Here is a 12,161-nt window from a genome sequence, read left to right as displayed (position 1 = left end):
AATTTAAAAGGGTTCCCAATAGTGTATGTCCTAGGCTAGAAACAGAATACACACACAACAGCTGGCAAAAGACTGTTGGCTTTTTGGAATTGTTTATTTGTGGTTTCAACCATCATGGCTTTTTTGTGGCACTTCCCACTGCCAGAGACAAGCCGCTTTTTAAAAATGGATCACTGCTTTTCTCTTTGGCAGTGGAACTGCTGCAGAAAAAACAACAACTGAAGCCCTGGCTGCACATGCTGTTCTCCAGCCCACACATCTCACTTCTTTGGAGCTGAGCCTACATATTCAATTCTGCTATCAACATACATAAGGCAAACTGAAAACCAGAGTGACCACAAGGGGGTGAAAACAGAATAACGCCTCAAATTATATAAATCAAAGAAAAGTAAACGCAGTAAATTATTTCTGCAATAAAAGATGTTTTCACTAAAATGCATGTTTTGGATTTTTTTTTAATACAGTCAAATTTTGCATTTATAAATCCAAGTAGAATGCTGAGAAAAATTACCTTTTCCAATTCTCTTGGTATTCGCATGCACGTGTACACTCTCTCTCTCCTTTCTGTGTACTTTGCTTCATTGTGTTCAAGGAAGTAACCCCTTGTTAGCTCTGCATTGATGAATCTCAACAGTGAAAGATCTGTATTGGGAGAGAACATTTTTAAAGCAAAGTTTATGTTAATAAAAACAATTTAAAATGTTCTAGGCTCTAAGTATTAGTTTTCTAATTTCAAAACTGGGTGGATTGGTTTAAAGTAACCTGCAGCTCACATGCAGACCTCGGAAAGGGGGTCTCACAAGTGGCCCACAGGTGCCCTAGCATGTCCCCACCCCGCCATTCCCTTTCTCACATTTCTTTCTCGCTTCTGAGCCTCTGGGGCCTAAAAGGGACCCTTTTGCCACTCTAGCCCAGTGTCATCTGTGATTTCAATATTCTTGTGAGTGGCAAACAATGCTGTTGCTCTCTGTGGTTCCTCCCTCAAATATCTTACTTTTGAGAGAGAAACAATGGAGTAAAGTGGAGTGCAGCAGCTTCCTCTCCAAGCACAGTGAGAAAAACCAGGGAGTGGAGAGTCACAAAGAAACACTGACAGTCAGTGTGTGTGTGTGTTTGTGTGTGTGCCTGAGTTCGTACCACACTCCATGGCTCATCATGGGTCACTTTACCTATGATGAGCCATGGTGTTCACGGATGCCAGGCTGCACATGCAACCCCCGCTATGGGGATGCTGTGTTATGCAAACCTGGTGAACATAGGTTAATCGAGGATTAAACAACCCTCGCATAACCCACATTTACCAGATTCGCACGGGGGTTGCATATTTAAATGGCAGCCACAGGGGGTTAAATAGTCCCCAGTGGGTTGTCGTGTCATTCAAACAGCCCGTGTGTGTGTAGCAGTGACTGAGGGGGTGGAACTGAATGAATTTTGGGGGTGGGGGTGGAACTGAATGCATGGGGGGTGGAGCTCAGCTAGCACATGCCCCCCAACTTGTGGTCTACTGCCACATGCAGCCCTCAGTGGCAAAATGGTTCCCTTCACCTGGTTTAAATCAAGGCGGGTTCAATCAAAATAGAAATGACTACTTTAAACCATTGATTTAAATTAATTTTATCATTAGTACTTCATATATTTCCTAAGAAGTCACTATGCATCATTATTTAATTTATAACCACATAGAACATTTACACTATCTAGGAAGATAATGTTGCAGCTTTCCGTGAGGCTGATTTCCATTTCACTTCTCCTTCTCCTGTGTTGTAGAACTCTCATGTCCCAATCCTGCTCTCAGTCGAGAAACACAGAGTAGCGAACAATCTAGAATTCTTGCTCATTGCAGACCATATGCGTTTGTCTGGTTAGAGACAACACAGGACACAGAGGTTTCAAGAAACAAGCGGCTTCATCACCACCATTTATTTTATGGTCACGGACCCATTAAATAAGTGGCTTTGAATTGTGGCTTCAAGTTCAGGTGCAAATGATAGTTTGCTGACTCGGATATAACAAATGGTGGTGTGCTCAAACCAGGAAGTTGTGAGAATCTGAACATGTGAAGAGAAGGGAGAAAAAAAGTACAGCATACAAGCTTGAGGTTAGCTAAATCATAGTTTGGCATTACATTACATTTCAAATTCAATGCCAAACCATGGTTTAGTCATCCTCAATTTGATAGAGGACCAATGATTTGAATACATTGTTGAATTTAAATTTAATGCCTAAGGAGAGAAACTACAATTTTAAGTTCAAGAATCTTTAAAAATCTGCTTTTTAAAAAAAGACACAGATTTCCATCTACAATTTCTTTCCCCATCACACCCAAAACACTTCAACAGTGTTCTTAGTTTTATGTATAATATTCACACAGACGCCCATCCTGTAATCTGTTCTGGGCATGTATGTCCTGTGTGCCTATGAAACTTTAATCAAGAATGGTTTCCTCATTCAATTTAGTGGAGAAAAGTAATCCACATGTATTACTTTTCATCAGCCTCATGTTCAATGTGAAACAAATTCAGAATTCTAGTTCCATGTACATTTCCCTCTTCCTCCAACATAAAACAGTGACCTAACATGGAGTTCATTGATAGCTGAAATATGAACCTGGCACATACTCTTAATTACTACACCTCAGCAGCTTTATAAAGAGAAGCATAATAGAATAAATATTATTTCCTGAGAAAAAAGGATGCATTATTATTCTGTAGCCAACTGTGGATCCACCTAATAGTTGTTCCATCTAGCCCACTTTTAGATAGTTTGTTAATCTGAATATCATGGGGCACTTTGTCAAAAGCTTTGCTGAAGTCAAGATATTACAGGGAAACACGGGAGTGTTTCCTTCCCTGTGTTATAGGCGATCAGTGAAAAGAGCATTCCACCATGTTAAGGGCGAAATTGGGGGTGGGTCATTCTGATGTTCATAAAATGGAAAATGTTTCACCAATCTTTCTGAAATGGAGACCTACCAGAAAGAAATGCTGGTTTTACATACCCTGTGCGCTTCAAGAAGATTTGTGAAATATTGAGGGCAGGATGGCAGTTCAAAGTACGAAAATGGGGAAAACTTCTCTGGCTCAAAATGGCTTTCTATTTCCGGGTGGCGACAATTTTTTTGCTCACTAAAAGCTGCGAATTCGGACCCTTACCCTTCAAACCAGTGGTGGGATCTTGTCCCCCTGTCCTTCTAGTTGGTGGAATGGCTTTTCTTTTTTCAAAATTTGTTTCCATTGTTTTTTAATTAACATTTCTTTGCCCCATTAAAGTGAGTAGACTCATAACTCCTAAATGGAGCATGCTCAGTAGTGTCGCTCTCCCCTCTCCCTCCTGTCTCAAATAGATTGGAATGTTGAAAATAAGATGGCTGCCTGGCTGAAATAAGATGGCCGCCTGGCTTATTTAGGAGCCATTTCCTTCTGCAGATAAGCCAAGGCCCTGTCTGGGTCCTCTCCTTTCCCACAGTGCTGTGGAGGCCAGGGAGGGAGAGAGAAACTATCTGCCTTGCTTGGCTTGGAGGGAGGCCCTTCCCTGGCTTCCAAGGAAAAAGAAAACCTGGCTGGCTCAGGTAGGGGTTTGATTGACTTTGTTGTGTGTCTGTGATTGTGAAGAGGGAGGTGTGTGTTTGAAGTGCTGGTGCATGCTTCTTAATTCAAAGTAAAGAATATATGGCAAACTTTCCTTTGGGGTGGCAGTTGCTCACCCAAGCCTCTTAAAGTTTAAACTTTATGGAAAGAAATATTTTTAAACTAGGAATGAGAGGAGGTTAACCCTGGCCTATCTGCCATGAGTTTAAACTTCCTCAGGTAGTGTGTGTTTCTTTAAAAGATGCTGAACTACATTTTAAGCTTTCTTTTATAGATTTGTGTGTGTGTGTGTGTGTGTGTTTTGAATTTGAACACAGATATAGGTCTCTTTAAAAAAAATTCTGGTGTGAAGGAAGAAAATATTTTCCTTTCTCTGTGTACCTGCTCCTTATAAGCTAAATCTGCTGCTTTATGTTTGTACGAAAGGAAAACATTTTCTAAAATGTACATCCATGAATCTTATACCCAAAACATTACTTCACACCAGAGAAATGGTTAAGGGACCTAGTTTTTGCTACAACCTGGCACCCTCCAGTTGCTGTAGACTTAGATTCACAGAATCATAGAATTCAATGCCCCTCAGTAGTTGCAGTAGTCCAGGGTATGTAGTCCTCTTTATCCTCCTCTTCATTTTATCCTCACAACGACCTTGTGAGGTAGTGTAGGCTAAGGGAAAGCCGGGAAAGGGGGGGGGCATAAGGAATTACATTTATATACCACCCCATAGCCTGGGTGTATTTATTTATTATTGATATACCGCCCCATAGCCAAAGCTCTGCAATAAATACCTAAATGTGTTGTTAACAATGATCTCCAGTTATTGACATAGCAAGAAAATACGAGCAAAGAAGCAACATTTGGTGATGCCTTTCATCTGGAAGTTATGTGATATGTGGGTTATCAAGCAGTTATATGAAAAATCCTAGATACTCTGATCCTTGGTTTAAGTGGATTCTTTAATGTCAATATAGTAAAAATTATAAATTTTAGTGTAATTTTTTAAATAATTACACTATAGTGTCATAATTTAAATTTTTTAAATAGTGTAAATTGGGAAATTATTTAAAAAATATTTTTTCTCCCCTGTGTGGGTTCTTTGATGTCTACTTAAGGTCCCACTACAGCTGAAGCTTTCCCCACATCCCATACATTTATATGGCTTATTTCCTGTGTGGTCATCCGTTACACAAAACCATAAAATTCAATTAAAAAAAACTTACGGTTTACAAAACAACGTTAAAGGCTCTACAGTTTTCAACCAAACTCCAAAAAGCAGGGAAATTGGGAGTTAAGGCTCACAGGCCTATAATGCCACATCCTCCCTAAGGAGGCAGAAAGAGCCAGTGAAATTCTCATTCTCCCAAAGCAGATATAAACCATGAGGACAGGATGGAGAATAGGATATGCAGAGGTGACTGTGGGGTTGTGGAAAACTGATGACGAACAACTTAGGGCCACCTACTTCTCTTTTATTGTTTATTTATTTATTACATTTCTATACCGCCCAATAGCCGGAGCTCTCTGGGCAGTTTAGAGCAGCCCTTTCCCAACCTGGTGCCCTCCAAAGGTGTTGGACTACAACTCCCATCATTGCAAGTCAGTATGTCCCATGGACAGGAATGCTGCGACTTGTACTCTCAAACATGTGGAGAGGTGACTGTGGGGTTCTGGAAAACTGATCGGGGAATGCTGTTCTAGAGCAAGGGCAGGCAAAATGTAGCTCTCTAGATGTTTTGGCATTCAACTCATAAAAGTCTCTGTCAGCATGGACAGTGATCAAGAATGCTGCAAATGCTGTAACCGCAGAGGATTTTTCTTATGTGTTCAGCAGTGTGAGATCAAAGGCAGAGCTACCACCTAATAGATTCATGTGTAAGGAAGGATTATTTTAAAAACTATTGATGAAAATGATTTTTGTCCTCACCATAAAATGGAAGTTGCAGCGCAGCACATCTGGAGAGTACTAGGCTGGAGAAGGATGGTTTATACTTGGATCCTATACATGTCTTCTCAGAAGCCAGTGCCACTGAGTTTACTAGGGCTTCCCCCCAAGTGGTATAGGATTGCAAACTAATCTCATCTGAAAGGAGTTCAAGACACCCAAACTAATCTTTTTCTGTTCCTCTGTCACTCTGATGAGACGATGTATTGTGGAGGGATTGTGGGGAGTGAACAGTATATTTTGTATGAACACATTTTAAGAAAAAAACATTGGTTCTTTGAAGGGTAGGGTATTTACCAAAAGCTGAAAGTACCAGCCCTTGCTCTGGTTCTACATCTCCAATAAATAGTGCCCCTTCTGTTATCAATCGTGCTGCTCTATGAGAAATGTGTGTGAGAAAAAAATATTGCGCAGCCCCTATATTTGGTAAGGATATAGAACAGGGTTTCCTATCCTGCTGTCCCAGCTTTCCTGACCATGGGACATACTGACTTGCAATGATGGGAGTTGTAGTCCAACACCTTTGGAGGGCACCAGGTTGGGGAAGGGCTGCTCTAAACAAAAAAAGAGAAGTAGGTAGCCCTAAGTTGTTCATCATCAGTTTTCCACAACCCCACAGTCACCTCTGCATATCCTATTCCCCATCCTGTCCTCATGGTTTATATCTGCTTTGGGAGAATGAGAATTTCACTGGCACTTTCTACCTCCTTAAGGAGGATGTGGCGTTATAGGCCTGTGAGCCTTAACTCCCAATTTCCCTGCTTTTTGGAGTTTGGTTGAAAACTGTAGAGCCTTTAACATTGTTTTGTAAACCATAGGTTTTTTGTTTACTGAATATATATTACGTCCACAGCATTCCCACAGTCCACAAGGGAGGTTACCCAATCAAAGAATGAGATCAGATTAGTCTGACAGGATTTGTTCTAGACAAATCCATGTTGGCTTCTAGTAATCACCGCATTGTTTTCAAGGTGCTTACAGACTGACTTCTTTATAATCCACTCCAAAATTTTCCCAGGGATGGATGTCAGACTGACTGGTCTATAGATCCCAGGTGCCTCTTTTTTGCCCTTTTTGAAGATAGGGACAACATTAGCCCTCCCTCCAGTCATCTGGAACTTCACCCGTCTTCCATGATTTCGCAAAGATAACAGATAGTGGTTCTGAGAGTTCGTGGCTTATGCTCTTATTAAGAGTTGGTATTCTAACTCTTCCAATATCCTAGACTGTAGTGGGCATTATTCTTGGAATGTTTATTGTGTCACATGTGTATGTTACCTTTCCTCCAAATATCTAACAACGGCTTATGTACACTTCTGCAATGGTCTTTTTTGATTCAGTGCAAAGATCCTTGGGCAGCCTCCACTGCCTGAATAAGCCTTTCAGGTAGCACAGATATACCAGACTAGGGGGAAGTTAGGTACAGCAACAATTTTGGCTGTTGCTGCACCTTGGTGGGAGCCCACCACATATGCTTAGGGCGAGAGGTTTCTACTGCACTGCTATCCTGATGCATGAGTTGCTGTCTGAACACAATGGCTCATGAGTTAACAGAAGTATGTAACACAAGGCCGAAAATAACATCACAACGGACCTGCCAAAGGTTTCTCCTCAGTAATACTCTCCCAAATTTGGTCTTTTGAACATAGACCAGTATTGCTAGGAAATGGGGCACTACAGGGGAATCAATGAACTGGGATTCTAACCTAGAACATCTAGGTCAGAGTTGGGGAAACTATGACCTTCCAGATGTTGTTGGATTATAACTCCCATGATTCCTGACCATTGGCCATGCTGAGTGGGGCTGATGGAAGTTGGAGTTCAACAACATCTTTAGGACACACCTGATAATCATAGATCACAGATAAATAGAAAGGACACTAGCACTTCGCAGACCATGCTATCATTTTTTCCAGTGCTCAAAGAAATCAGTGGCTCACTAAATTCCACCTGTAATCTAGGCATAAACAGTTAAACTAAAGATCAAGAAAATCTCCCTATTAATGCAGCCTTTGCCAACCTGGTTCCCTTCAGATCTTTTGAACTATAACTCCCAGCATTCCTGACCATTGGACATGCTGGCTGGGGATCACAAGACCAACCCATAACACCTGCAGGTCATCAGGTTGGGGGAGGTTATATTAATGCATGTAATTTCTCAATGGAACACATACTGCACTTCCTCACTAAAGCTCTCAACACATCTTAGTGCCAGGAACAACGGAACTTGAACCAGGGACCTTGTCTTTGACAAGCTACACTAACATTTCTCCACCTTGGCCAAAGGAGCATTGATACATCAGCATTATGATTTTGGATGGCCCTGCTGGGTATAAATACTCCCAGGACTTCTTCCTGCAGATCTCTGCCTGCAGATTACCTGGTCCACTCCTCAAGCGCTACTGGTTTTTCTGTAAAACCTTTAAGTTCTTCCCATCCTGCCACTCAGGTTTGGCTTCAGGGATCAGCACTGTCAGACACCTGCCAAAGCCCATGCCTCAGCAGGGGCGGGGAGGATCTACTGCCAACCTCTGGAGCATCTTGGCCTTCCTCCTCCACCATGCCCTTATTATCTGTTTGCCTATCTTCACTGAGTGAGCAGCAACATTCTCTTTGACCTCTCCCCTCTGGGCAGCTGTTCTGACTGGGCCTACAGAAAGAGGGTTAGTGAATGGGACAATGGTAAGGATGAGGACGTGCTGTGGCCATCTTGCCCAAAGACCTCTCAAAACCTGGAGGCAGCAGTGGTGTCATTCCTTGCCTTCTACCATCTACTTTCTGTGCATACATCCCACTTGCCTCTTGATGGAATCATTGGCATAAAACCTGGGCTTGTCCTTAATATTGCTATCCCAGACAAATCCTGGTAATTGACCTGAGTTTAATTGCACTTTACCTCTGTTCTGTCCCTGTTCTGTATTTCTTGGCTCCTATGCCTTGTCCATCTTTTTCTTTTTTAAAAACATCATTTATCATATCTCCATGTATATACATATCATTAATAACAGTATTCCACTAAATATCCAGATATTCTCATATTAGTCCAATAATTCCTATATATCCAATAAATATCCAAATCTGCATGCAATACTATGAACAATCACAAAGTATATTCCTATCTTTAAAAAAAACTTTCTTAAATTACACCAAATAATAAGGATTTATTGTACCTTGGACTTTATTATTCCAATATGAAATATACTCCATCTTTCTATAAACCTACTATCCTGCTGTCTTCCCTCATTAATGCTTAGCAGATTTGTCAGTTTCACCACACAGACCATGTTCCATATACTATTGATCCATTCATCAACAGAAGGTGGATTAACTTTCTTCCAGTTATATGGAATAGCCATACGTGCTGATGTTAACAAGTGCACAATAAGCTCTATATCTTCTACATATACTATCGCCTTAACATAACCAATCGCCGCCACCACTGGGTCTAATGGTAAATCATAGCTGGGTCCCAGCTATTGAAACAACCAGAGTGCTTCGCTACAGGCAAAGCTGGGTCAGAGCTAGCACATCAGCCAGGTGGCTTCATTATGGGAGGTCTCCCTCAATGGGGGAAAGCTTGCATGCAGCGATGCTGGGCCCCAGCCAATGCACTGGCAGGATCATCTACCTGCCACATTGGCTGGCAACCAAATAACATCAGAGCCCCCCTGATGTCATTCGACCAGCGGAGGACTCAGTAGTCATATGCCCATTTAGATTTCTGTGCCCTTTGGGTTTCTGACAATCATATTCTCAAAATCTGAACAGTCCCTTAAAGAACCATGTTTACAAAACAATTGGTTAATTTCATGTTTTACCTGAACATACTGGAATGGGGAGGGGGACTGAATTCCCCCCATCTCATGTTTAATTTGCCTATATAACTTTATCAACTCTTCTTGCAATACCTTACTTAACGCTGTTAAATTGGCTTCTTCTTACAATCCTAAATAGCCTAGCCCGTCTGTGACAACTGACGTTTAAAACTACAAACAGGAGCAACCTACACCATGGCATGCAATGTCTGTTAGCTTCACAAGAAAGTCAACATTTTTAAGGACTGCACTTCCTTCAGAGACCATCTCTCTAGGCATTGTTCTCATGCCAACTTTGATCATCCTCTCAGGTAGGCATTTGGGTGCCATCTCCACGAAAGCAGCAGCTAGCAGTAGCGCCTTCATGGTTATTGGTACAAGGCTGTGCAATGATCTGTGGTACATTGTCAGTTTCCCAAAGGAATGTAAACACATCTTTTAGCCTACCTTTCTGTAGTTTTTGAACTGTTTTACAAGTTTGCTGTTTCTCATCCATATTCAGTTTTGTATGCAGACAAGCCTTGGAACGGTGGCCAATGTTGTAAAAAATAAATAAAATAGAATCGCCAGGAGGAAATGCACCAATGCACACCTTTTATATTTATCAAAAATGTAAGCACTAGTAATTGCACTAACGCTTTATCCTCTTATGATGGTGGTGGTGGAACCTGGAAAGTTCTCAGGTTGTCAGGCTCAAATCTAATTACACAGCCTTCAGCTTATACTGAAGAGCTAAGCAAAGACCATGTTGATAGCCTTGGCTGAAACAGCACAGGCTATCTAGACTATCTATTAATGTAAGGCAGGGGTCTCCAACCCTTTTGGGTTAATGGGCACATTTGGCATTTTGAAAAAGTGCCCTGGGAATCGCCACAAATTAACTGCTATGGGGGGGATGGAGGGCCAATCGCCAAAATGTACTGATCATACACACACTCTTATCTATGTGCATCCTGTGTGTGCGCGCTACTCACTCTGGTTACTCTCTCTCTTTCTCAGCATTCCTTCCATCTCCACTAGGGATGTGCTCCGCTCCGATTAGAATCGGAGAATCAGAAGCGAATTGGCCTGCTCCGCCTTGCCCAGAGGCGGCGTAGAAGCGGACCACGGACCCTTAGAAGCATGGCGAAGAGAAGCAGCCATAGGAGAAGCGCTTCTCTTTTCGCAGAGCGCTCCGCCCGCCATTTTGGATAATTTCGCCCATAGGATTGCATTGCGGAAAAGAATAGGGGATAACTGTGTTGTTTTTTAAGCTATCTTTCTGAAAGTTCTTGTGCTTAGAGAGTCGTGGCTGGGGGTCATTTTGAGCCTACTCTCAGCTCTCTGCGTGGTGCGGTTCGCTTGCTATAATTTTTTGAAAAATATGTTAAAAAAGCGGGAGAGAGTAAAAGCAGCGGGGTTTTTTTTAGCGATGACAGGCAGATTCAGCTCCCAATCCTGATGAGAATTGATGACCTCATGAAGCATCCTCCAATCCCAGCTCTCTGCCCACCTGTCCTCCTCCTCTGTGACCGCCTCGCAGGGATGGTTTGCAATGCATAACTTCCTGCTGGCTTTGCCTCATTTCCTTGTGCCCCCAGAAATATCTGCTGCCTGCCTGCCTGCCTGCCTTCCCCCCGGGGTGCTGCTGTGGTGGGGCATCTGCCAGGACTGACTCTCCCATACTAGATCTATGGCATATCTCTGCCTGGCTCTCTGCCCGCCTGTCCTCCTCCTCTGTGACCGCCTCGCAGGGATTGTTTGCAATGCATGACTTACTGCTGGCTTTGAAACAAACCATTCTTGCCTCATTTCCTTATGCCCCCAGAAATGCCTGCTGCCTGCGTGTCTTCCCCCCAGGGTGCTGCTGTGGTGGTGCATCTGCCGGGACTGACTCCCCCATACTAGATCTATGGCGTATCTCTGCCTGGCTCTCTGCCCTCCTGTCCTCCTCCTCTGTGACCGCCTCGCAGGGATGGTTTGCAATGCGTTACTGCTGGCTTAGAAAGAAACAAGCCATCCTTTGCTCACTCCTTGCGCCCGCCTCGCAGGGTTGGTTTGCAATGTGTTACTGCTGGCTTAGAAAGAAACAAGCCATCCTTTGCTCACTCCTTGCGCCCGCCTCGCAGGGTTGGTTTGCAATGTGTTACTGCTGGCTTAGAAAGAAACAAGCCATCTTTTGCTCACTCCTTGCGCCCGCCTCGCAGGGTTGGTTTGCAATGCGTTACTGCTGGCTTAGAAAGAAACAAGCCATCCTTTGCTCACTCCTTGCGCCCGCCTCGCAGGGTTGGTTTGCAATGTGTTACTGCTGGCTTAGAAAGAAACAAGCCATCCTTTGCTCACTCCTTGCGCCTGCCTCACAGGGTTGGTTTGCAATGCGTTACTGCTGGCTTAGAAAGAAACAAGCTATCCTTGCCGCACTTCCTTGTGCCCCAGAAATGTCTGCTGCCTGCCTGCCTGCCTTCCCTCCCTCCTCCCCTGCCCTGCCTCGCAGGGATGCTTTGTGTGTGTCTTGCTTTGACTCAGGGGATAAGTCCTTCCTGTGCTCACTTAGACTTTTTGAAGTTCCAAATAATTTTTTCAAGTGTGGAAGAAGATTCATATAGGTTTATCTACTCCCCAATTCATGGCATGTTGGGATTTCCTTTGAAATGGCCCCATTGAGCTGTCTGCAGCTTTAAATCCCTGAGATACTGGGGTGTCCGGTTTTCAAAAATTCCCCAAAAATCAGGGGAGGCTTGGATTGGCTTGAGTCTTGGCATGCGTGTGTATACGTCCATGAGGTGTCATGGTGCCGAACTTGAGATTTCTAACGTGAAAATTGATGGAGATATAGAA

The 12,161-nt window shown here is 43.1% G+C and overlaps 1 protein-coding gene across 2 annotated transcripts in view; it reads right to left on the bottom strand.

Moving 5' to 3' along the window:
• TAPT1 (transmembrane anterior posterior transformation 1) overlaps window positions 1-12,161 on the bottom strand; it is a 66,888-nt gene that overhangs the window by 43,021 nt on the left and 11,706 nt on the right. For both annotated transcript variants that reach the window (XM_063135411.1, XM_063135412.1), the window contains exon 2: window positions 512-642. In XM_063135411.1, the coding sequence (XP_062991481.1) occupies window positions 512-642 (131 nt within the window). The remainder of the gene's footprint in view (window positions 1-511; window positions 643-12,161) is intronic.

Source organism: Elgaria multicarinata, chromosome 10 (assembly GCF_023053635.1).
Source record: "Elgaria multicarinata webbii isolate HBS135686 ecotype San Diego chromosome 10, rElgMul1.1.pri, whole genome shotgun sequence".
Taxonomy (NCBI): Eukaryota; Metazoa; Chordata; class Lepidosauria; order Squamata; family Anguidae; genus Elgaria; species Elgaria multicarinata.
The sequence above is the reverse complement of the archived record's forward strand: the minus strand, read 5'-3'. Positions and strand labels throughout refer to the sequence as shown.